The 25,715-nt window shown below is 41.7% G+C and overlaps 1 protein-coding gene across 2 annotated transcripts; it reads left to right on the top strand.

Annotated features, from left to right (window-relative positions):
- The first annotated feature begins 206 nt into the window (after positions 1–206).
- Positions 207–25,416, top strand: drd3 (dopamine receptor D3). Of its 2 annotated transcripts, none has more exons than XM_040044329.1 (8): positions 207–701; positions 2,587–2,919; positions 8,681–8,793; positions 12,119–12,255; positions 16,371–16,564; positions 20,133–20,198; positions 22,722–23,088; positions 24,647–25,416. In XM_040044329.1, the coding sequence occupies exons 2-8, from the start codon at positions 2,629–2,631 to the stop codon at positions 24,841–24,843; spliced, it is 1,365 nt and encodes a 454-aa protein (XP_039900263.1). In that variant the 5' UTR covers positions 207–701; positions 2,587–2,628; the 3' UTR covers positions 24,844–25,416. The 2 variants fall into 2 exon arrangements, with proteins under 2 accessions (XP_039900263.1, XP_039900262.1); XM_040044328.1 differs by having other exon boundaries at positions 22,719–23,088.
- The last annotated feature ends 299 nt before the right edge of the window (positions 25,417–25,715 follow it).

Genomic DNA, 25,715 nt, shown 5'->3' with positions numbered 1-25,715 from the left:
GCAGAGAGATATAAGGCAAAAAGCTCCTGGTATTCTTTATCTGCATAGAGTTTCTTTTTTCTTTTTGGTATTTCTTATGTCGCAGGGTTATAAAGGGGCCCATAAAGATAATGGCGCGATGGTTTACACATGTTTTTTAAGCACCCAGGTAATGCCCCACAGGTCTTTCATTTAGTTGTTTTATGAGGCCAGCATCTGGCTATTTTTATTCCAATATCACTTCCAGCAAAGCACGACCCAGACTGCGAGACTGTGTCAGGGTCATACTGATGAGGGAGGGGATTCTAACTCACAACGCAGATATACAAAAACTTCTATCATAGCACTGACACGCAATCATTTTATCCTCAGATTAAAACATGTTCCGCGCCCCCCTCTCGTAATAATTAGCCACGGCGTCACTAAGCACACCTGATGTAGCCACAACAACTCCGGTGTGGCCGCAGAAAGCTCACCGTAGAAAGCCTCATAGCCACCGAGAGCCGGTGGGGGGGAAATGAAGTGAGCGAGCGAGATTGGAGCTTCATCTGTGAGCTCTCAACATCCACATTCGCCCGTGCGCAATGGCACCGAGCGCTCCCCCGGCTCCTCCCGCTCGCCTCGCAGTGCTGGACGCAACGACCGGGCAACTTTTAACTCAGCACGGATGATGCTTTTCCTCGATGGCATCTGATGAATTCTTCACTGCGAAACACTAACAGGTATGTAAGCGTGTGTGCGTACTTTTTGTTTGGGGTTTTTAAAAGAAAAAGCAGTAATGTATTATTAATTGAAATGTTTTATGTGTTGTCTCTCCAGCTAAATCCTCATCCGCTGCTCGTTTAACAGTTTGATTGCGCATTTACTTCGATAACTGATCATGTGGCACAATCATTTTTGTCCCTAATTGGGCCATTCATGTGTGTGACTGGACCACAACTGACCTCAACCTTTGCAGAAAGCTGATTTCGACGCACGATAGGGCGCTGCAATTATGGGCTTTAATTGAATTCTGCGATAAATGTTTGACGATCGAGTAATAAGATGAACTTGGCAGGTATTTGTAATAAATTCCAGGTACCAAAATGAATTTATTACACACAGCTAGACTGGGGAGGGATCCTTGACAGGGTGTCAGCCAAGTCTGCTGTGGCAGCAACCCACCCCTTAGTCTATGCGCAGTTTATTATTGGGTTAACATAACTGTCTTTACGAAAAAACATAAAGTTAAACACCGTCACGATCGCCGCCACTGTGCAGGCTTCACTGTGACTTCAGAGCATGTCCGCTGAGTCAGATGCTATGCCACCATGCATGTGCATTGAAGGGTCTGTTAGATGCCTACTTCACAGGCACTTATGAGAGGTCAGACCCCTGGATAGGAGCAGTGAGAGGCCGGAATAAGCGGTTAACATTAAAGCGAGGTCGTAAAAAAGTGTGCACAGGGCAATCAGGTCCAATTAGCACTTGTTACAAGTATAAACAAACCTTTCAGCAGAGCAATATGCGACCTTGTGCTCCTGTTCAGACTGAACACACACTGTGTGTGTGTGTGTGTGTGTGTGTGTGTGTGTGTGTGTGTGTGTGTGTGTGTGTACAGATGTGGTTTTCCTCAAATATTTTTTGATTGGCATCCCTGCAACCTGCCACACCTCATTCTGTGATAAATCCACTGCTGCACTCCCCTGAGGAGACTTCAAGGTGATCGGTATTGGTGCCTGGCTTTCCCCTGCTTCTTCAGGTTCTCCTGTGGACAATAATATGATACAGGAGCTATTGAAGAGCTTGGTCGCATTATAGACTGAGAAAATCTTTAAAAGCCTCCTGGGTCTGAGCCAGTTCTAAAAAGGATCTGATTTTCTCTGTGTCTTTCTCCCTGTTTCTGTCACTGAAAGAATGGGGGAAGCTGGATTAGATGGATCAGTATGTTTACCATCTAGACACAGGTGTGAGTATTACCACAGTGGGCTGATATCTGGACTTGGGCCAGATAGGGAGGTTTGATGATAAATGAGAAGAAGGGCTGAGTGCAAGGAGCACGGAGCCAAGCAGACCTCTCAGGGTGGCAGCACAGACTTATTACCCCTCCCTGATGAGCTAACCTTCCAGACACTGCTTAAGGCTTCTCTTCCAGGCCCTAATTAAAGCTACAATCTCTGTTTTATAGCTTCTGTTTTTATCAGTTGTTTTAGATGCCATTTACAGGAACGATCGCAGTGCTTTTGAAAGGCTGACTGGAACAATCATAAATGCATTGCACAGTCGAAGCATACATTGTCTGCTGAGTCTTTATGGAGATGATTGTCTCTATAGGAGCCATGGAGCCGTATCGTGAAGAGGCGTCAATACGCTCCCCCATTTTTCATTCAGCAGGAGAAATGAAACTCTCGTGCCAGCAAAAAGCAGCGATGCTCTGCAAAGAGAGTGTTACTGCTGGGATTTATCTCCTTAGGTTTCATTTATCAGTGCATCTGACTTGTGTTGGGAGTCAGCATCTGTTTTCCAGCAGGCCTTTCTATGGGTAAATTCACCTAATGACTAAAGTGTGGGAATCCAAAAGGAAACAGAAGGTTGTGTGTTTATTCCAATACTCTTTTCTTTGGGCAGGTCTGCCAAACATCTCACCTCCCATGTCACTGGGACGTCTCAATGGCGATGTTTAGCAGCTCGGAGCGGCTCTGGAATGAGTCAGAGCGCCTCAGATGGGATGAGAGGAATGAGACCTTGGAGGCACCATGGCAGGATGAAGGGGAGCGCAATTACTATGCCATGCTGTACTCCCTGCTTATCCTAGCCATCGTGTTTGGGAACGTGTTGGTGTGTCTGGCCGTGCTCAGGGAACGTTCCCTCCAGACAACCACCAACTACCTGGTGGTGAGCCTGGCTGTGTCTGACCTGCTCGTGGCCTCTCTGGTCATGCCCTGGGCTGTCTACCTGGAGGTGAGTGTCTGCGTTTACATCCTTCAGTATCTCACGCATGTTCTTTTCAATAGCGTTTTAAAAATGTATTGTAATTACATCCATATAGAAGGATTTTCTTTACATATTTTGGAGGTTGAATGGTCATATTTTGCACTGTTTGGCAGAGGTTTCATTCCTGCTGCTACTGTTTAGAGTAGCAGAAGCTGAATCAAACTTTTATCCATGCTGACGTGGGATCTGACAGAAATGGAACTCATTTGCGTTGGTCTGTTTTTCCCTTTTCATTTTCTTGTGATGCACTACACCGCTTCCAGCTCTCCACTTATTCTTCTCCACCATGCCCGCACATCAACTCTTTAACCTGAATTCCAGAGAACATCACAGAGTTGCAGGGGGCAAAATGAGACGAGAAGATTTCAGGTCATTTTGTGCCCAGTGTTCTCACTCAGTTGCCCCATAATATTACAACAGGTCTTTGCACTGATGATCTTACCCTGCTGGACAAATTCTGATGCAACGTGTTCTTGCCAGCCTGCAGGGCCTTCCACAGAAATACACTGTTTGGTCTTTGAGATACTCCTCAACATGTGGCTGGGATTGGTTTGAAACAGAAGTTGATATTTGCTTTCAGCGCCAGTTTGAGCTGAAATCTCATGGATGCACATGCAGATACCCACAGCAGGACTTCCAAAGAGCAATTAAATTTTCTTCTTATCAGAAAAGCTTTAGAAGAATCTAACCTTAAAGGAAATTACAGCCAAACAGAAACCAGCTAAAGTGTTAAGGTCAAACGTTTTGCCCCTTCTAATTACACCTTGGTAGTTCATTTTTATTTATCCATGTACATTTTCTAACTATTTCAACCATTCATTTTAAGCAAGTGTTTCACTCAGCTATCACTGTTTCATCATTTCTTTTCACTTGCTAACAAACTAGTTCCCATTCCTATTGAGATTACACCATTTTTAATCCTAATTGCATGTTTGCCTGCTTATGGATGTTTGTTTTTATTAATTGTTGATAATTAGTACCCTGCAATATTCCCACTAACAGCTGCAGAAGTGCCGCCTAACTGGAAATAAATCATGGAGAGCCCTGAAGCAGGGGGGAAGCAAGACATGATTAGAAATATGGAGGATGTAGACGGGATAAAATACCGTTATTTAGGAGTGAATGAGTTGACATTATGAAGAGAACAGAGGAAAGTTGTGTGGAAGACAAAATAAAAAAGCTAAACTCAAAGAGGGAAAGGATGAGGGTCATTTGAGCTTATTACATGGTGACAGCTGTGTGGGTGATCCAAAGACAGTAATGATGATGAAAGTATTTTAGATGGTGATTCAGTATTTATGTAGATTATACATAATTGCTTAAGGATATATTGAATATTAAATAAGGGCGTCATCTGCTCTGTAATTGGCTGAGCCGCAGATGATAAAGAGGCTTCTGCAAACTTGTGAATTTCATTCTTATCCAACCTTCGCAGCAAAAAGCTTTTTATAGTTTCTGTTCACTTTTATTTACTCCTTGCAGATTACTCACTAGTGTAACATAGTTTTTCTGGTAATTATCGCTTTCCTTCGTGTTACTTGCTGTTCACCAGCTCCATTAAGTATGCAGGTGCACATGACCATCAGACAACCACACTTCACTAAGGTCACTGAACGCTGCAAACTTACTTCAGGCAGGCTCGTACGTGTGTATAGAACAACCTCCTTGAAGCTCGCAGAGACAGAGAGTGTTCCTGCAGGGCAGGCGTTTGCCAACATGAGTCCTGAAGTCCGGTTGTGTTTAATAAGCAGCCAACCTTTCGTGCAAGAATTTTGCACAGTGTCAGCAGAAAGTGCTTTTTCTCCTGCGGTGCAGAAGATTCAACAGCAGACCAACCCAAAAAAAAGTAATTACACACCCAGTGAGCAGAAGTTGACAAATTAAAGATGATTACATCCTCTGAAAGGTAAATTTAGGGCGCCATAAACCTCGACAGGGTTCAGTCATGGGTTTAACTTCCTAGCGAGCAGCTATGCTGTAAAAGCATGTGCTACTTTTTTTTTAATTTGGAGTTGGATCTCCTCATTTCAGATTCAAAGGGGAGCTTATTAAACACTGTAAAAACTGGTTATTAAAAGATAATATGACACAAAAGTCCAATATTCATTATTTTAGAGTAAATTTAAAAGAATATTGTTTAAAAAAAAGGCTGGGGAGAAACTTATTCAGCATCAGAGGTAAAGACTTTCAGCTCCCAAGACTAAGCACCATCACCCTGGGAGCTGTAATCTGAAGGTCTGCGGATTATCCTGATGTAGAGGGATGCTGATGAGCTTCTGCAGGTGTGTTCTTACGAGAAAAGTCAGTGAGCGTCGCTCTTCCCGTCCTCAGCAGGAGCCAATCATGTGCCCTTGAGCAAGTCATATTATCCTTGAATGGAGCAGCTGATCTATGACTTGTACTTGAGCAAAGTGGTTGCAATGGCAGTAATGAATGAGCGCTCACGTCTAGCACTTCATCCTAAACAATGTCGCTCAGCCTCCAAAAATATGCAACATGACTGTATAGAAACGGCTCCATTTGTAAAGTGGAGGCTATATTCTCTTTTTAGGGTAGTCAGGTGTTAAATGAGCTGGTTCATATATAGCACTTTTATACTCGAGCACTCGGAGCGCTTTGTACGACTTGCCTCATTCACACAAGCACTTTTTATACACCTTTATATCTAACATTGACACGCCAATGAATGCATCGGAGCAACTTTGGCATGCAGATTAGCAGTCAGGAATTGAACTACCAACGTCTGATCTAGTCTTATAATTAGCTTGTGCATTCTCAGTAAAAAACATACAGTACTTTACGAGTCAAATCTGTTAGGGTACCTGGGTTGTTGACCCAGTGTTTTGAGTTTTTTATTATTATTGAACTTTGATTTTGTCATTATTTATATTTCTAGTATTTTGGTTTCTGTGTTAGCATTCTTAGTCTCCTGGTTTCTGTCTCTGCTTCATGGTTCCTCTGTCTCCCCTGTCACCTGTATCCCCTTGTTGGGGCTCTGTGTTATGTTTCCTGTTTTACTTTGAAAGTCCATGTCTTATGTCAGTGTTTCTAGTTTTGTTTTCCTTGTCTCTTGAGGTCTGATTTGTCCCAGCTCTGTTTCCCTCCCATCTCCCATTCCCTAATTGCACCCTCTGTGTATTTAAGTCCTGTGTTTTCCTCGGTCTCTGTCGTGATCTCCATCATCTCTTACTGTGTGTTCTGTCTGTCAGCCTGCATACCTTGTTTAGTTTTTTATTTTCAGTTCAGTTATTTTTTGCCATCCTGCAGTAATGCTGTGTTTGAGTTCACCTTTTTGCCTCCATGAGTCTGCACTTTGGGTCCACCATTGCTGCCTGCCACACACAGACATGACAACATCATCCCTGGATCGATGACTTGTAATCGATGACACCTGTTCAGCTGCTCATTAGTACAAATATGTAATCAGCCAATCACATGTGTTACTTTCAAAGCATTTAGGTACGTAGACATGGTCAAGACGACCTGCTGAAGTTTGAGCATCAGAATGGGGAAGAAAAGTAATTTAAGTAACTTTGAATGTGGCATAGTTGTTGGTTCGTGTCTCAGAAACTGCTCATCTGCTGGGATCTTCACACACGACCATCCCTGAGGTTTACCAACCTTGAAGCAAATGAACTACAACAGCAGAAGACCACACCAGGTGAAAGTGAAGCTACAATTCACGTGGGATCAATAAGCGAGATAATAGTTGACTGGAAAAACATAACATTGGCTGGCCTGATGAATCTCAGTTTCTGCTGCAACATTTCAGATGGGAGGATCAGAATCTGTCTTAAACAACATGAAGACATGGATCCATCCTGTCTTGTATCAACCGTTCAGGGTGCTGCTGGTGTAATGGTGTAGAGGATATTTTCTCGGCATACTTTGGACCACTCTGTGCCAATTCAGCATAACTTCATTACCACAGCCTACCTGAGTATTGTTGCTGAGCATGTTCATGCCATTATGACCACAGTGTACCCATCGTCTGATGGCAGCATTAAGCAGCATAACATATTATTACACAAAGCTCAGATCATCACAAACTGGTTTCTCGAACATGACCATGACTTCACTGTCTTCAACTGGCCTCCACAGTCACCAGGTCTCAATCCAATAAAAGAGCTTTAGTACGTGGTGGAACAGGAGATTCATATCAAGCTCACGGTCAATAGTTCAAAACATGATTTCTACTTCTCCCTGGGTGGTGGCTTTATTTGCCTGACTTTTTGTTTTGGTCTCACACACTTATTAAAATAATTTAGAGTCCTCTTCCATTATGTTGCAGTGCTGTTTACATGCATGTGTGTAGAGCCCTTATTTATTGGAAATGTATTTAATTGGGGCCACAAAGATTTAAAGCATGATCTAGGTTCTTTATTTCTTTAAACAGCTAGTTCTTGGTTAGTGTTTGGGCTTAAAATCAAGATGAGAGAGGTGCCACAGCAGTTTGCTTGAATAGATGCAGGCATTCATGACTCAGTATGATGAGGCCCAATTCCTTCCATTTTACTGAAAGCATAAAGATTTTCACTGTTAATGAAGCTGGTACATAAAACACTGCATTGCAATGTTGTATTTCAAGCAACAACTGTGGAAAACACTGACTTCCAGGAAACGGTGTCTCATGTGAGCACACTAAATACTTACAAATTGAAGAGAAACAGTATTTTCAAACTGGTACACAACGCAAAGCTGTTCTTCAATTTTCACACCTTTAGTTTGTGGAAGAATTTGTGTTGAAACTTTGTTATCTTAGTAGCAATCATAACCACAATGGCATCATTGTGCCGTCGTCATTAGATAATTATCTGAGACCTGACAAAATTCCCCCCGAGCCTCCTGAGCGAAGACTTTATTCAACAGAAAGCAACTGATTTTTGTGTGTGAAGTTGGCAGAATCCCTTCTTTGGGATGAAATTTGGATTTCCACGTGTTGAAAAAGGTTATGACGATGTTAGGTTAAGCAGGTTAGGCATGTGAAATTTTTCTGAATTCGAACGTGTGACACCTCTGGTGTAGAAAAGAAATAACAAAAAGAAGCTAATTTTACCTATTTACATACTTGTATGTGTATGTGCATATTCCCATGTGTGCCTGCTGCCTCTCTGTGTAGGTAGGCATATATTCACATGCTGGATTTGAGAGATTCAGTAGTGAGGCAATGCTGCTTGGATCCCATTTATCTCTGTCAGACAGTTATTACCAGGTATTATGGTGCCTAAGTGAAAGCCTGTCGACTTGAGTAAGACTCTGCTGGGGAGGAAGAGGTGGGGGTACTGGTGTGTTAACTGGAGGCTTATGCCCTTTGTGAAAAAAAGTCTGACAAACACCTTCAGTGTAATTAAACCTTGCATTTAGATGGGCACCCTCCTTCGGCTTATTTCCATGCCACTCATCACAGCACTGGAATAACAGGACTTTTTGCACTTGAGTACTTCAGATTACCTCGCTACAAATCTGAAACACTATATCATAACATAAACACACAAACCAAAGTGATATCCCGGTAGTGTGTCAGGGTTAATATGTGACTCATGCTGGCAGCTCAGACTTGATTTTCTTTATGTAATTTGGGCCAAAGTGCCTCTTGTGTGCCCTTTTTTTCCCTTCTTCACGAAACCTTTTTGTCACCTGCGCTGCACTTCACACTTGACTGTGAAGAAGGGGAAGAAAAGGAGGGGGAAACGTGAGTGTCGTTAATCTGCCTGTCTGTCCTTTGCAGGTGGTCGGCGGAGCCTGGCTTTTCAGCCGCCTCTACTGTAACATCTTTGTCACGCTGGATGTGATGATGTGCACCGCCAGTATTCTCAACCTGTGCGCTATCAGCATTGACAGGTGAGTGCGAGTGTGTGTGTGTGTGTGTGTGTGTGTGTCTTTATCTTTTTGCTGCAGTTACTATGTATGACTACAGATGTTGCCATGACATCTCCAGTGTAAATGTCATCTCTGTTAGACTTTTTTTCCGTCACCTCGCCACGTAGACATTTCAAAGCTCGCTGAAGGATTAAAATATTTTCCCCATCTTGCTCGTATCTTCTTGATAATTGTGTGTCTGTGTGTGCATCTCAGCGTGCAAGTTTCTCACAATGAGAGACAGTGAGAAAGTAACAGGAGTGAGCATGTGCATGCAGGCTAGGTGTTTTTAGGTTTTTGGCTAATTGCTGAGAAGATGTTTGTGCCATTGCACAGGAAAATGTCAAGCATGAGGACCTCGAACCTCTCCTGCAGCATCTGGTGTTTACATCATTATTTGCGTAGGTTTTGTTCTTGTATCAAAGTGAACATTTAATATCTCTAAAGGGTCTTTGAACTTGGAACCCCACAGGCATCAGGGGTTCAACTGCACAGGATGAATACACTGATGCATAAGAACTCTCGGGGGGATATATTTGCTCAGCCTATATAGAGAAGGGAGTGTTTGCCTTTCTCTGCAGCGAATACGACTGCAGGGGAAAATGAGCGCTTTCATGAGTTTGCATGACAGTAAATGTTTTATAAGTCCCAGTTTCACTGTGTGTGACTCTGAGGTTTTGGTATTATTTCAAATACATTCATTTGCCGCAATAACAAACAAGGTTCTCCTGCAGTATTTGTTGTGGGGTTTTAACACATTGCTATTACTCTTGATTTGTTACTCATTATATTACTTTATATTGCATCATTGCCTAAGATACAGCTACAGCTAACTTAGAATTGCCAATAAATTAACATGGATGTATTCGGACCATGGAAGAAAGCTGCTAGAGAAAACTCACATGGGCACAGGATGAACATGCCAACTCCACAGAAAAAGACCCAACAAACGAGCAGATCTGAACCACTCTGCCAGATAATGAGGAAACGTGAAACCAGAGTGGTGGCCACATATCAACAAGAATCTCTGTCCAAGCAAGAGCCGTCAAAGACCACATTTCCTCCAGAGCTGAGAACTCCCTCCACAAAGCGAGTCCCTGGACGAAGGATCTCTGGCTCTAGCTTAGATTTCCTCAAGAACATCAAAACGATATCTGCCAATTTTTGTTACATCAATATGATAAGCATTTGTGAGGATATAATGGGAAACGGCCCTACCTCACAGTGGTGAAGACTACTTCCAAAGAGTCCTCCTTTGGATCGACTCCAAAAGTGAATCACTCCTAAGTTGGGCCAGGGCCCAAAACGTCAATGCAAATCTGTTCAGAATTTTTTTTTTTTTTTGAGTAAATTGGACAAAATATAAACATTAAAAAAACCAATTCCACAACCCCCTTGGCGGAGGTTATAAAAAGTAGTGATATTTTTATAATGCCAGCGAGAAAATGCTCACAGTGTGGTGGGAGTTTCTTCTAGTCAAAAACCTACAGAGACATCTGCAGCTTCGATCACTTAGAGAGCTTATCGTGAGAGTTTGTCACTTGTTCACTATTCCAAAGACACTTGCTACTGGTTCTTGGTTTATTAACAATGAAATAATCAGATATAAATAACCAAACTTCCATAATGAAGCGTCAAGTGTAAAGAATAATAACAATGCAAATGCAAATAATGCAAATGCTCGAGGTAGATAGTAACGAATTCTATTGAACTGCAGGTGCAGTTGAAACTGCACTGAGCTAAACAAACACTAGTTAGACTTCAGAAATAACTCAAGTCCAAAAGCAAAAGAACAATGAAAACAGCACAGAAAATAGAAAACAAGAATCTAAAAAAAAAACTCAAACTCATAACCCTGAATCCAAAATCCAGAACAACAGCAAAAAATAAATAAATCTTGCTATGTCAATGCTGTGTTCATGAAATGTGTCTCCTGTCAGAAGTGGCCAAGAAATCATTATAAATGAATTAATAAACAACAAAACCAACAATGAGAATCCGGGTTTAATGAGGCAACATGGCACAACAGAAATGCCATGGAGCTCTGAGGCCAAAACAGGGCAGTGGCCCCAATTCCAGAGCATATAAACATGTTAATCTGGCAGCGATTGTATCCTGTAAAACTTTCCTGACATCATTTTTTTGTACGAATCCAACTGGTTAAATACTTTATGGGGCTGTCTTCACAATTAAATTAACAAATTAGATATCCTGAAACCCTTCTTTTATTTGTTGGACTGCTTGATTCTTTTGGATGTTTCATAATTTGCACCTGAGCAATGAAGTCGTCCTGAACGCTGCTCTTCTTCCTGTTTAATACAGAAGTCAAAAGCACCTCTGCAGCATCAGATGTTTGTGTGCTTCTAAATTAATGCAAAGCCCCTGGGACATTGCGTGTCACTGAGATCAGTTTTACCTTCGCAGCAGCAGCGCTGTTAGTTTATCGCATTGATCTCTTTGAAAACAGAGGATTTGTCAGCTTTCAACAGCTCTTCAGAAGCAGCGTAAATACGCGATAACCCAAGTTCTACCGTGAAACTTCAAGGAGAATTGTCCCGGTGAAAGTACTTACAGTTTAAGTCGTGCTTTGAGTGGTGATTTTAAGAGCTGATGAAACTAAAGGTGTAACGTAAAGCAGCGTTTGATCAATAAAGGTTGCATATAATTTTTTTTATCATTCGACTTTTTTCCTTTCTTTTCCTTAATTTTTTTTAAATCTTTGCATTTATTCTAACCCAGCAGCGCCGTGGCAGGAGGTTAAAGGCAAAGGGAAGCAGCGTGGGAAGAATATTTTTAGTGGACGTCTGCGTTTGGCTCCGGGTTTCACTCTGCATTTTGCCCAGAGAAGAACAGGAGTAATTAGCCTGATGAGGATAAACAATCATGGCAGTTGTCTGGCTCTAAACAACATTACATCACATCTATTTTGGGTTGGGTTCCAGCATAATTGCAGCTTCTTCTAGGCTATTGCTGGACAGTTTTTCCGGGCTCATTATACACTCTTGGCATATAGTGTGCTGATTAACTCTTAAATCAAAGCCTCACTAGAGTTACTGCTGAATACCCATTTGTTTCTAAATAATAGTGCCTGGTACGCCTTCCCATTGTTGGTCTTTATACCATCCACTTTTTCTCTGCATTGCATTTCTTGGCATCCCCAAAGCCCAACACTCTTTTTCTCCCTCTAATTATTCCCTTTTGCAGGACCGCATCAGCACTTTTTCCTTCATTCAAATGTCACCACCTGTCCTCTGTACAAATACGTCTGCAAAGCTGAGCAAACTCTAATCCTTGTCTGTGTCTGCAGGTATACGGCAGTAGTGATGCCCGTCTTGTACAACACCACTCATCGCTCCAGAAAAAGAGTGTTTGTCATGATTGCTACCGTGTGGGTCTTGGCCTTCACGGTGTCCTGCCCCCTGCTGTTTGGATTCAACACCACAGGTCAGCTCAGCAACATTTCGACTTTGGCTTGTTTTCTGGTTAACGTTAATTACGTAATTTAGAATTAAAGTTTAGTGTTCTTAGCATTTAGGATGGCCGTGGCGAGTAACTCAAGTGCTGTAAACATTTCATGTGTCGTCTGAGTTTTGTCAAGTCTGTGAAAGTAACAGCAAATGATATTATTGGCATTAAGAGCTGAAACATGTCGAATCTGAAGGATGTGGGCAGATCAGGGAAGCAGAGTCTAATGCAGTATTCCTGTCATGTTGTGAAGGATGTAATCACAGAGAAAATGACCATTCATGTCACACTTTTGCAGCGTTTTCACAGAGTTTGAGATTTTGTGCAATTTCTGACAGCTACAATATTTCCTGTTAAAAAATAAGTAAATTTATAAACCAACAAGTGGAAGATTCACTGCAATGCCACAACTGCTGCTGTTGGTTATTAATAAAACCCAGCGTTACAGCTTTTCTCATTTGGATGTTGTTACTTGCACAAGTAAGAGCGTTTACCATCAACAGATGGTGAATCTGCTCAGATGAACATTTTACAGGTGTAGAAGCCTGACTAAGGAGAAGAAGAGCGAGGGAGGATTGTAGTGTAGCAAGGAGATTACAACAGGAGGGAGGTGCAGAGGGTGGATGCAGTGTTGATGGTGGGTTTTCTCCTGTTACAGTGCAACGGGAGCATTAGTTGAGGTTGATAAGTATGCATGACTAAAAGACACAGCAGGATGTGCAGTGATTCCTGTACTGTGCACAGTAGGGCTATTTTTTATTTTGCATGTGTTTTTATACAGATACTTTTCTATGCTGTTCTGTATTTATTCTAACAGCGTTTTACTCTATTGTGGGATCAGTGCAGGAACAAAAATCCCCTCATTCTTGTCTGCAAGTAGAACATAAAATCTTGAACTCAGCATCTGAAGTATTCAGCTCATCCAAGTATCCACTTTCATACACAATCGTGGTCAGAAAACCTATAGTTTTATACTCGAGGCATTCACTGTCAGTGAAACCAGGTAGGACAGAGAGTCTTTTGCTTTTTAACACTACATCATTTTTGATTTGGGTTGCTTATTGCTTGTTTACAAATGTGTTGTAGCGTGGCATTACATCTGCTACGGCCCTGCCTCTGAAATAGACAAGCTTATATTGAGCAAACAAAGAGAGCATTCACACAATGAATTTCAGAGCATAAAACAGCTATCCGCTCAAGAAACATGGAGCCAAACACTGTCATGAGGCCAAAAATGGCTCCACTGTTACTCTGCTGGACTCAAATATGTGACTCTCCCAGCCAGAGGGGCCAGTCTATCAAAGTTGCTGTCTCAGAGACTGAGATGTATTGGACTCAGCACTGTAATGTCTTTTGGAGTGAATGATGATTATAGTTCAAAATGCTTTCCCCTGAGCAAGTTTACATAAAATATAGAAACATTAGATGTTCGCTACAAACCCGTAACCTCAGCCAGAATCATCCCGCTTTGCTTTTAATCATTACTCTTTTGTGAATCTTTTAGCCAAACTGCTGTATTTGAACAACATGACGTCCGTTTTGGCTCCGATGAAAGCCGCAGAGATGGCACGTTAGCAAGTTTGTTGGCTTGTCCAGAATAAATTGTGGACTTTTTCCTGATATTTGCAAAAGTGGTTCTGTTTACCTTTGTGCACTCAACACTGGATTTTCACATAGAGGCTTCTTTATTGTCAAAACTTTAAATCATCAGCCCCCAAATTTCTATCTGCCTGTTGGATAGACAGTTGTTTTTATGCTGAGCCTTATTTGTCACTCATGTGCTTGTGTGCATTTCTGTCTGCCCCTGATTAGGTCATAGATGCCTTTAAATTTCATATTTTTACTTCTTCCAGTTAAAATTACACTTACAATAAATTGCCGCTTGCTATTTTCCTCATTTTAAAATGTTGCTATTAAAGCATTAATTAGACATGTTCTAAATTACTATAAGCACTCATTAACCCCGATCATGCCTGGGTGCTCACTGACACACTCACTTGTTTCTTCATTAGTTACACATTGCTAGTACTGGGTTGGTTCCTCCTTCTGCCTTCAGAAGTGCTTTAAGTCATCATGGCACAGATTCAGATTCGGCATCACATCCATGATGTCAAACTCCTGTTCGAGCACATCCCAAAGGTGCTCTACTGGAGAGATTGAGATCTGGTGAATGTGGAGTACATATGAATCGATATTTGGTAAAATAAATAAATAAATAAAAATGGGACAAGAAAATTACACCACCATTGTTTGGATGCTTTCAGGTGGTTGAAATTCATCAGAGCAGGCAACATTTTTCAAATCTTCTGCTGTTCAATTTTGGTGACCCGATGTGAATTGTCATCTCAAGGCGCTTTATATTGTGTGGTAGACCCTACAACAATACAACAGAGAAAACCCTAACAATCATATGACCCCCTGTGAGTAAGTGCTTTGGCAACAGAGGGAAGGAAAAACTCCCTTTTAACAGGATGACACTTCCAGCACAGCAGGTTCAGGGAGGGGCGGCCATCTGCCGCAGTTATATGAGCAATTATTTGAGTTACTGTTGCCTTGCTATAAACTCAAAGCAGTCTGGCCATTCTCCTCTGACCTCTGGGATAAACAAGGCATTTTCACCCTGAGAACTGCAGCTCACTGATATTTTCTCTTTTTCGGCCCATTCTCAGGAAACCCTAGAGATGGTAGTACACTAGCACAGCTCAGCACTTTCTGCAATACCACGCCACAATCAAAGTCACTGAAATCACTTTCTTATTTCTACACTTTCTTCTCTACTTCAAAGATTGCACTTGATTGATTGAATCATTTATGTCCATTAAACCTCCTCTTAATACACTGTTTCATTGGAGGCCTTTTTTTTTTTATCTTTGGTAAGTGGCTGTTTTATTTATTTAATACTTGTTTATTTATCCCTGTCTTCTTTGCTTTTGATCCTTTTAGATTTTTGTATTGATTTATTCATGATCCGTGCTCATTTTATGGTTGGTTTTTATTTTTGTTCTTTTGTTGTTTTTAATTATTGTAGGAAGTCCTTCTAAGAAAAAACTTTGCAAACTTTGTTTGCTCTGTCACACATTTTTCTAGTTAAAAAGAAAAGTAAAGCAAATATTTCTTTTGTCCTTTCAAAATATTGTTTGCATTGCAGTCTGATTGGATGAGGTTACGTCAAGTGGAAAACAGATGCCGTCTTGTTTATTGTTAAAAATCATTTGTGTTTTCCAACACTGAAGATGTGCTGTAAAGCCAAATCACATATAGTTTGAAGCTAAATAACAAAATATGAACAATGTCACCAGCAGCTATTTTAATTTCAATAGCCAGCAGTAACACAGATGCATGAGTGAACACACACAATTAAGACCATTAGTGAAACACAATGTAAAGCAAATCACAGACATGCAAGCACTAAGTTTAGTCTACTTATAGCCAGAGTGAAAAAATGGCTGTTTATTGCAGGAATCTGACCACTCAGGGGCGGAGACCGGGGTGGGGTGGGGGGGTCCTGTTAGGTCTGAAATCCTTCGTCTTTCTTTTGAAGTAATCGACTGACACGGATCAGCTCAAACAGACAAAGCTGTTTTGTTCCCAAACAAAAAAGAAATAATCAGCACTCTGAGTCTAGCAGCTGAAGGTAGTTTGGAGAGTGGCACCAAATAGATTGTATCTATCCATCCTTCATCCCACTCTCTGTGTACTGAGGTATCGCTCAGGAAGCTCATACATGTGATATGCATTTCACTGCAGCTTTTTTTTCATTTATTTTCATGCTAATTATGCGGGTGACATGATTTTGGATGAAGAATTTGTCTATGTACAGCCTTTATTATATGAAGTGGTCTCTTATCCTGAATTTATTGCTCAGTTCTTGTCAGATCAGTTATGTCTCTATCTTGCAGTGATCTCTGTTGGGGTATAGCATGTGTTCGGTATATAGGTATTATATGAAAAGAGGACAAACGATCAAGGTTATTTTCAAGATTGATAGCATACTCTGGGGTCAGAGAGCCAGCTTTAAATGATGATGTTTGTCTCTTTTATTATCCTATAATTTTAAGGCTGTTTTCCATAATGATATTTTCCTTTTATTGCAGACGACCCTTTGGTGTGCTCCATCTCCAACCCTGACTTTGTGATCTACTCTTCTGTGGTGTCCTTCTATTTGCCGTTTATTGTCACTCTGCTGGTTTACATCCGCATCTACGTCTTCCTCAGGATGAGGCGGAAGAGGATCACTTTTGGACAGGCCAGTGGAAAGGTGCAGCCAGGCTCCACTCCACCGTCTGTGGTGAGTCGGTTTCCATTATTAGTTTTTTTAGTGGTGCACGGTATAGTAAAAGATGCTTTATGAGATAGTTAGTTTAACAATAATTATCTATTGATTCTAAAAATCTATTTAGAGGAGCAGCTTTGGGGGTCATCATGAAGAAGTTTTTGACCTTGTCATAAAAAGCCACAAAATCTTCCAAACATTTATGAATAACAATAAGATTCACTTGATTACTTACACTGAGATTGCCTTGACTCATGATGAGCTCATGATGTTTAGAACTGTAGATGTGCTGTTATAATGATTTAATAATCATCTGACCAGGGTGTGATTTGCCGATGGGGTTGTGAGGGATTCCGCTTCTCTGGTCTACGTGTTCCTGCTTCCACAAAATCATTTAATTATTCTATAAATGTCACATTAAAGAACAGATATTCTGACAGACGTCAGAGTATAAAGGGGCCACAGTGGTGCCTGAATTATTTTTGCTGAGGGCAAAATAAACACATCATCCTTTCTTTTTCTTTTTCTTTCATATATCAAACCTAAGATGTCAAAAATAATAACTGGGCAGCTAGACCAGTTTTTATACTATTATAACACCTTTCACATTCACTGTGCTCCATTTCTGAAAAACTGTTATTTAGCTCCTGATTTATTGTAAGTGTATTTTCCTCACAGCAAATTCATCTTTCTCAGATTCTGTCTCACTCACTTATTTGCATTCACCAATTTTATGCACTGATAATGAATTACAATTCACCTTTATTTTGGACCCTTTTACAATTAGATAGATTCCCGGTGTGCACAGGGGGGGAAAAAACTCTATTAGACTCTAATAATTGTTTAATTTTAGAGTACAAAATGTAGACAAAGTGATCAACAAGAAAACCGCTGCCAGAAATACTGTAAAAGTGCCCGGGAAAAGGTGTCTTCTTCTGATATGCTGAATATTATATTATGATATGCTGAATATATTAAAAAAATCTGAATGAAAAAGTAAATAAACAAAAACAAAAAAAATGCATAATTATTTGTTGACAGTCAGAAAAAAGGTTTTCACTGGACTCCCTGAAGTGCTGTAAACATCCAAGTACTTCAATGATTCAGTAGTTTGTGAAACCACCTTTAGTAGCAATAACTTGAGGTGTTGCTTTTCTCTATGACTGTCACGGAGGTGGAACGGACTCAGGCGCAGACTGAGAAAGCACAGTTCAACAATACTTTATTAATCACACTGGTGCGCTATGTACACTGGGGAAACACACTTCTTCGCACTTGCTCCGCTCCTTGTCCAAACAATCTCCACACAAGCTGCCCACTCACACTCACGGGGTCCAGGGGTCACAAAAGGGCTGATCCAGGTAAACCTATTAACACAGACGAGGGTAAGTCGAAGGCAAGCACGGAAACAACAGAATCGCAATGAAGCCAGGCAATACTAACGAGAGTTACTCAATATTCCAGCAACGAGTAGCTCAGAGCCCCTGACCTAAGAAGAGCTGCAAATCACCGGAGATCAGCTGCAGGTGCGTGGGCCAAGGGCGGGAGCCCAATCAGAGCTCCGCCCACGCAGACAGGTAGGAGAGAGAGAGAGAGCAAGGCGAGGGAGGCAGAGAGAGTAAAACAACAAACACTTGTGGCCTCACTGGGCTGGCCGGGGAGGCACAGGGACCATGACAATGACTTTATCAGTCTCTTGTGTCATTGTCAAGGAGTTTTGGCCCATTCTGCCTTACGATGTTGCTCCACTTCATTTTCAGACATTCATTTCTTTACAGCTCTCTTAAGGTCCCACCACTGCATTTCAATCAGGTTGAGGTCTGGATTTTGACTCTGCAATTGCAACACTTTGATTCTTCTTTTTCAGCCACTCTTTTGTGGGTTTGCTCCTGTGCTTGGGATCATTGTCCTGCTGCACAGCTGTTAGACAGATGCCCTCACATTTGACTCTAGAATACTTTGGTATACAGAGGAGCTCATAGATGACTCAATGATTGTAAGGTGCCCTGGTCTGTGTCTGCAAAACAAGACAAATCATCGTCCCGCCACCACCGTGCTTGACAGTTGGTGTATGGTGGTTTTTTTCACCAAATTTGGCACTTTGCATTACGACCCAACATCTCCAATTTGGCGTCATCTATCCAAAGGAGATCGCTCCAGATGTTTTGTGGTTTGTTTAGATGCAAATTTGCTAAGCTCTGCCGCGTGTTCTTTTTGAAGACTTTTTCCTGGCAATTCTTCCAAACAACCAATCCCGGTTTAGTCATTTTCTAATTGCACTGTGATGACCTTTAAGGTTTAATAAGCTAACCGAGGCCTGTAGAGCCTGACATGTTGGTCTTGAGCTTGAATGGGAAATATGGTTGGATGTCCACTCCTAGGAAGATTGTAAGATCATGTTTTCACCACACCATCAGCTTATCACTACCCCTGCTTTTATAGAGGAACACTTTAATCAAGTGCATTTGATTAGCATCACCTGGCTGCTGCTTAATTTCTATAAAGATAGTGAGGGTCTATTTAGTTTTTCACAGGACTGCAAATAGACATCATTGTTGACACATGTGGACATTTCCATGTTTTGTTGCATAGCAAAACCAGCTGAGAATTAATAAGAAGTTAAAGTAACTTCAGTGAAAATGTTTTACTTTGATTAATGTGCGCTGATGGGGTCATGTGACCTTTATTCAGTAAAATTGGATGGATGGATGGATGGATCTGACAAACAAAGCAAGCTTAAGTTATATTTTAGTCCTCATAATAATAATGTCGGCACAAGGGTCACATTGTTCTTTAATCTCTATTATGAGACAATTTCTTTCTCTCAATAAGCTGTCAGTTTTTCAATCGTGTCCCAGTTACATCTATCATACAGATGATGGATGTCAATAACCACAGGCAAGGATACATTAGGTCACGTTTAATACATCTGCACCCTATTATTAAAATATGGTCTATAAAAAGACAAGTCAACCCAGTAACTTGAATAGCTTTGCCACACCTAGAAGCTTCCTGAGTATTCTGGCTGTGTTCATTGCACCCTTTGTTTCCCTTTGTTCCCTCCGTTTTAACACTAGATAACAGTGCAGTCCCATTTTGGAATCTCATCCAGGAGTGGAGGCCTCCAGCTGTAAGATGCCAGCTCTGCAGGGGTTCAGGTTGAGAGAACTACGGTGGAATGATGTTTTTAAACAAGATAATAGGACTCTTACTGAGTCAAGAGAATAAACGTTTCCTATGAAGGAGGAGTATGTCTTTTTTGTGTGTTTCAAAGGCACCTATCTCTATTTTCGCAGCAAGCTTTAATTGGACTGCACAGCGTTCGGCTCAGGAGGGAGTGACTGAAGGCACAACAGGCGTAAATCCTAATTCTTTTGATTTTTAGTCCGCGTCGGGGACGCTCAATGAGAATTGGTTGAATTTTAATGAAAGCATTCTGGAGATGAAAAGAGATGGATCAATGAGTTTGAAGTGAACAGCACAAATATGTTCCACTTGTGGACTGATGGGGTTGAGGTGACGGGGTTTTGTTCATTTCTCTGGAAACTATTTTCTTTGTTGAACTTTCCTCTGATCCCCGTAGGAGACCTGTCTGCAAGAAGAGACTCCAAAGGCGAAGCACGACTTGTCACCTATAAGGATTAAAGTGGTGGGTGTTATGTTAAACCAGATTTTATTTTTTTCTATTGCTCTACTTTTGTTTTTTAACTTATATATCACTGTTTAATGCTTAGGTAACTTATATTGACTGTGTTGTAGTTTTGTAATGTGGTTGCATGAATTTTAGCTTTTCATCTCGGTGTCTCTATGACCGTATTCAGATAAATTAGATTTTTTTTCTCATTTGGCTGTGTGGTCGCAGCCTGGGGGGGTCACAGAAGGAGCCAGGAATTGTGATTGTGAAGTGTGGCTGAGCAAAGACTGCGTGAGATGCACTTGCAAAATTCAGCACCTGCAAAATTCACACAGCATTCAGCGGCAGAGGATTCATATCAGCAACGAAATAAAAAAGCGCGATGGGCTGAGAATATCATGAAAATTCATTTGTGGTCTTACTGCAAATTGTACAGTGCTTAAAAACGTGTTATTGCTGGAGAGGGAAAATTGAGATTGAATTTGTCACAGGTTTGGAAAGTTAAAGTAATTGCTGGTACAAGAGATAAATGAAACAGCTCCTAAAATGTAGCAGGATTTCCTGGCATGTGCTGAATGTCAACTATTGAACTTGGAGTCGGGCACACTTTTAGTCCATCTGAAGAGCCCTTCAGATATGTATTGACCATAACTTTACATTTTTCTGAGTCTTATTTGCCACTTTGTTGGCTTAGCGGAGCAGCCTAGCTCTCAGCTCCACATATTTTCCGCATGAGGTTAAGGAGGATAAGCTAAAGGCAATTTCTCAATAGATATTACGAGGGGTGAGGGAAAATAGAAGGTAGAGCAGTGAAGTGTGATGACTTAATTTAAACATTAAAACCAGAATAATGTTGTTTTCAATACTCTCGGGCGGCAACACAAGCTGAAAACACACAATTGGCATATAGTCACCTTAGTCAAGAGAGGTGAAGCAAACAAATAGATATTTAGGCATTCAGCAGGCACACGGAAACCTTTAAACTTGTATTTCAATTCAGTTTGATTCATATAGCACCAAATCCCAACAACAGTCACCCCAAAGCACTGTATATTGTAAGATAAAGACCCTACAAGAGAAAGCCATTCAATAAATTAGAGCAATCACTTGGTGACAGTGGGAAGGAAAACTGCCTTTAAACAGGAAGACATCTCTGGCCTATCCAGGCTCAGGGAGGGGCAGCCATCTGCTGCTTGGGGGTGTTTATTGTGGATCTTTAACCTCTGTTTTGGTTTTTACCCTCTACAAAGGAAAATGTCTTTTTTTTTTTAATCCTTTTTTAAACCAGGTAGTGAAACTTTTGTGATGAAAAATCTCCTTTACAACAGTGTCCTAGAATGAGATAAGAAGTATTACTATATATCTCAATGGCAGGACAAACCAGGCCCTCTTGCTGTCTGGCTACAGTGCTAACCACTGAGCCTTCATCCTGCCTAGCTGGTTTTGTTTCATCTGTCTCTGTTGCAAATAAATGGTTGAATATGTTCACCAGATGGAAACTTTGTCTGCCAGCTGATGCTCAGATACTAGTGGCTCTGTGGTGCAGTGGTTAGCACATTTGCCTTACATGTAAAATCCCCAGCTTGATCCTGGGAGAAGACACAAACCCAGCATCAGGGTCATACTGCACTCTGGCAGCTGGTCCCAAGTACAGATAAATGGGAGGGTTGTGTCGGGGAGTGCATCTGGCATAAAATCTGTAGATCCATCTGCTGAGGTGACCGCTTGTTTTTATTCCATTTTATATGATTTTGGTTTGTCTCTGATCTCCTACATGCGTCTTTACTGGTCTTGAATGTACCGCAGCGTGCCCTCCTATCTGTGAACACACTATTAGGATGTCTGGTTATTTACTGTTACTATTCTGCTGTGGAATTGTTCAAATTGTTCAAAATTTAGGAATCGTTGTGGCCATAATAAGATAAATTAATTATTGTTTTATTTAGCAAAGTTTCCATCACACAATTAAATCCAAATTTGTAAAAAGCACACAGTTAATAAATGTCTCTTCTCAATCCCCTGGTGCCAGTCACACAATAAAACATCACATAATCTAAAATACACCTTGCTAATATTGTCATGGACTCCTTTTTGCCTTTAAAGCTCCCTTAATTAATAGTGGAATAGACTCAATGAGGTGCTGAAAACACATCCATGAAACAAATGTCCAGTTTCACCAGGAACTGTTACACAAAGTAACTTTAATCACCCGCGATGCTCACTTTGAAGTTCAGCAGGTTTGTTTTGGCCATGTCTCCATCCTCTAAAGCAGTTGTAGTCATGTGACTGGCTGATTCAATATTTACATTAAGGAGCAGTTCAGCTGTTTCGGTGTCCCTGAAAAAGGGACCGGTGACAGAATGTAAACCCCTTGAAAAATCACATCAGTTTGTCTGTTGGAAGCATTGGTGTGGAAGCACTTGAAAAATTAATTTCAGGCTCGAAACTGTTGTCCTGATACGTCCAGCACACCAACCCAGCATTAAGCCTTTATTGATTTCAAGCTGTCAATAACTGTGTCGTGTCTCGTGTCAGCAGAGTGAAGAACCCTCGGGTCCTTCCAAGCCTAACCTGCTCTCAGGATGCCTGTGGGGCAAACGCCCAAAGACAGGGCCGGTGGAGAACTCAGTGCTGCCCCCGGTGGACATGCAGAACTACTGTAGCATCAGCCATGCCTCGTGTGGCCGCACCGAGATGGATGTAGAGGAGGAGCGGGGGGAACAGGACCCCGACGAGAACAGCCAGATCCAACGTCCTCCTGTCAGGATGAGCTGTGAGGTGAAAGATCTGTCCAACGGGCAGACGCACACATCACTGCGGCCGATGTCTCACATCAGCAATCCCCGATTCAGGAGCATGCACGCGAGGGAGAAAAAAGCCACTCAGATGCTGGCCATTGTGCTCGGTGAGTGGAGGCTGAGATAAGCTGAGGAAATGAAAGTGTAAATGTCACAGTAACACACTCTATAACACAGGCAGCTTTTAGAGAGGCGATATATGACCGAGTTGCTTATTCTGCTTCGACTTCTTTCACATTTGTAGGATTAACTCTTCTGCCACATATACCCACGACAGTACCAACACGTTTTTTCTCACTGTGTGCATTTCCTGCATATTTTTCTTATCTATACTACAACAAATCAAGCTGAAATGTCAGGCTTTGGGTTCACTGTGTCGGCCCAGACAGCGCACACACTCCTAACACAGCTTTCACACGCTCCAATTATCAGCCAGGTTGCTTATTTAGGCCTGGTCCAGTTAGCTCTGACACAGCATAGATCTCACTGACAAAATGTAATCAGAGGTGCCCGATTACATTACACTGGTGTCAGTGAAAGCCAGTGGCGCATGCACAGAAGACAATCCCAGCCTTGCTTTTTCATCCAAACTGACCACAACTTTACCGCAATGTCAAGACACCAATTATAGCGCTTGAATTTAATGATTGCTCAAGCTACAATGCAGCATTTACAGTCTTGTTTATACACAATAAAATGTATCCTGATGACCGCTGATGGGTAAGACTTCAATATGACTACCTCACAAACCACAGGTTAAAACTGGTCTAATTGGCCCATTAAAAGTGTCCTCATAGGTCTGCTCACTAGCAACAGGGCAATAGTGGAAGATTTATCCATGTCTGTATTTATCTGCAGGTGGTAAACTATGTAGTTAGACACTGTAACATTTGAAGCTTACGTTAGAGCAGACAAAAGTAGGGCTTAATCCGTTCTTTATTTTATTTTATTCTTCTTTTTTTTTTTCAAAACTGTCAGAGAAACACTACTTTGTGTTCACACCAAACATGAAGGGACACTTTGATGCAGCTTAACTGCATAGAAAGTGCAAATGGACTGGGTTTTATATTCCACTTTTTCATTTAATGACAAATCAAAGCACTTTAGACTGCACGCCACATTTATGCAGCTCATATCTATGGCCAACATGCATATCTTTGGACTGTGGGAGGAAGCTGGAGTACCCGGAGGAAACCAACCGAGGCACATGGAGAATATGCAAACTCCACATAGAAAGGCCCCGGGTGATAAGGGCGTTAAAGCAAGGACCTTGTTGCTGCGAGGTGGTGGTGCTAACCGCCACCGTGCCCACCCATCTGTGCAAAGAGGGAAATAAATTTAAATTGTTATCGTAAATCTGCATCACAAAGCGTAACCTCGCTTTGTGTTTGTTGTGAACAAACCATTACTGTTCCTGCAGATGCAGGTTTCAACCCAGTGTAGTTATTATAGGGTTGTTAAGAAGGCTTTGGTAGATAACTGTTTGAGGGAGGTTTTAGCCAGCATGTGCTGTGACCATGATTAACACGAATTCTGTTTTCTTTCTCTCCTTTTCTCTTCCTTTTTATTTTAAATGTTATTACTATACCCACCACTCTGTCCGGCGTACACCTTCAATTCCGTTTTGTCCTTTCTCCATACCTCTCTGCTGTCTGGCCGCTCCAGGGGTGTTTCTCATCTGCTGGCTGCCTTTCTTTGTGACTCACATTCTGAACACTCACTGCAGGACATGCTACGTGCCTCCTGCACTTTACAGTGCTTTCACCTGGCTCGGGTATGTCAACAGCGCCCTCAACCCTGTTATCTACACCACCTTCAACATCGAGTTCAGACGGGCCTTCATCAAGATCCTCAGCTGCTGAGGAAGGAGCCACGTCAGGAAATTTAAATGGAAATGAGGCTGCGCACCCGCGCTACAAGTCCGGCGCGGAGCATTTAGTAAACGGTGGCCAGAGAGGTGCATGCTTTGTGTGCTGCATAAGTTACACAGCGGCACCAAGGTGAAGCACGGAAATGGACAAACACTGCAGGGTACAATAAATGCAAATACAGATGGAAGTTTACTTTTCGGACTCCGACGAGGGCTAAAGCTTTCATTTCTCGACATGGCTGGGATTGTATTTGAACAGTATGACTCCTCAAATGACACTTAAACATGCATACAGTCTTATTTATAGCACAAGCTTTGGGCTTTCTTGTGGATGTGTCTTGTGCATTATCTGTACTGCTCATTGACACGCTTCCTCCATTCAGTACTTTCAGATTGATGGAAGTGTGAGAGGCTGAAAAACTGACTGTAGAGCTGCAGGCCGCTTCGTTCAGAAGCCTGCTGCTAACGTAATGTGTTGACTAATTGATGGTACTCGTGTGCTCCGCTCACGCTCTTTCAATTCGATGTAGCTGTGAAGGCTCTGGGGTAAAAAAAAAAAAAAAAAGGATCCTTAAAGCTGAAAAATTGATCGCAAAGATGCAGGCCTCAGTTGTCTGGGGGCAAATGCCACCGCACTGTGTGGACTAACTCCTCTCAGCTCTCTGTCATCACGCCGGTCCCTGAAGATTGTTCTGGTCTGGAGACATTGTGCTCAGTGTGGATTCATCCATTCATTAGAAATGTGTGATGTTTTAATGTGATGCAGAGTGGAGACATTCAGTTTTTTTGTTTGTTTGTTTGTTTGTTTTTTAAAGCGACTGTCTATTTATCCGCAACCCTCCCTATGACTTCATCAGAGCTGCC

This window comes from Simochromis diagramma, unplaced genomic scaffold, assembly GCF_900408965.1.
Source record: "Simochromis diagramma unplaced genomic scaffold, fSimDia1.1 OVJJ01000602.1, whole genome shotgun sequence".
Lineage (NCBI taxonomy): Eukaryota > Metazoa > Chordata > Actinopteri > Cichliformes > Cichlidae > Simochromis > Simochromis diagramma.
This window is presented reverse-complemented; position numbering and strand designations above follow the sequence as displayed.

Coding starts and splice junctions, on each gene's coding strand:
- drd3 (XM_040044328.1), top strand. CDS start 2,629: ATGGCGATGTTTAGCAGCTCGGAGCGGCTCTGGAATGAGTCAGAGCGC. Junction 8,794..12,118: donor TGCGCTATCAGCATTGACAG/GTGAGTGCGAGT, acceptor CTGTGTCTGCAG/GTATACGGCAGTAGTGATGC. Junction 12,256..16,370: donor GTTTGGATTCAACACCACAG/GTCAGCTCAGCA, acceptor CTTTTATTGCAG/ACGACCCTTTGGTGTGCTCC.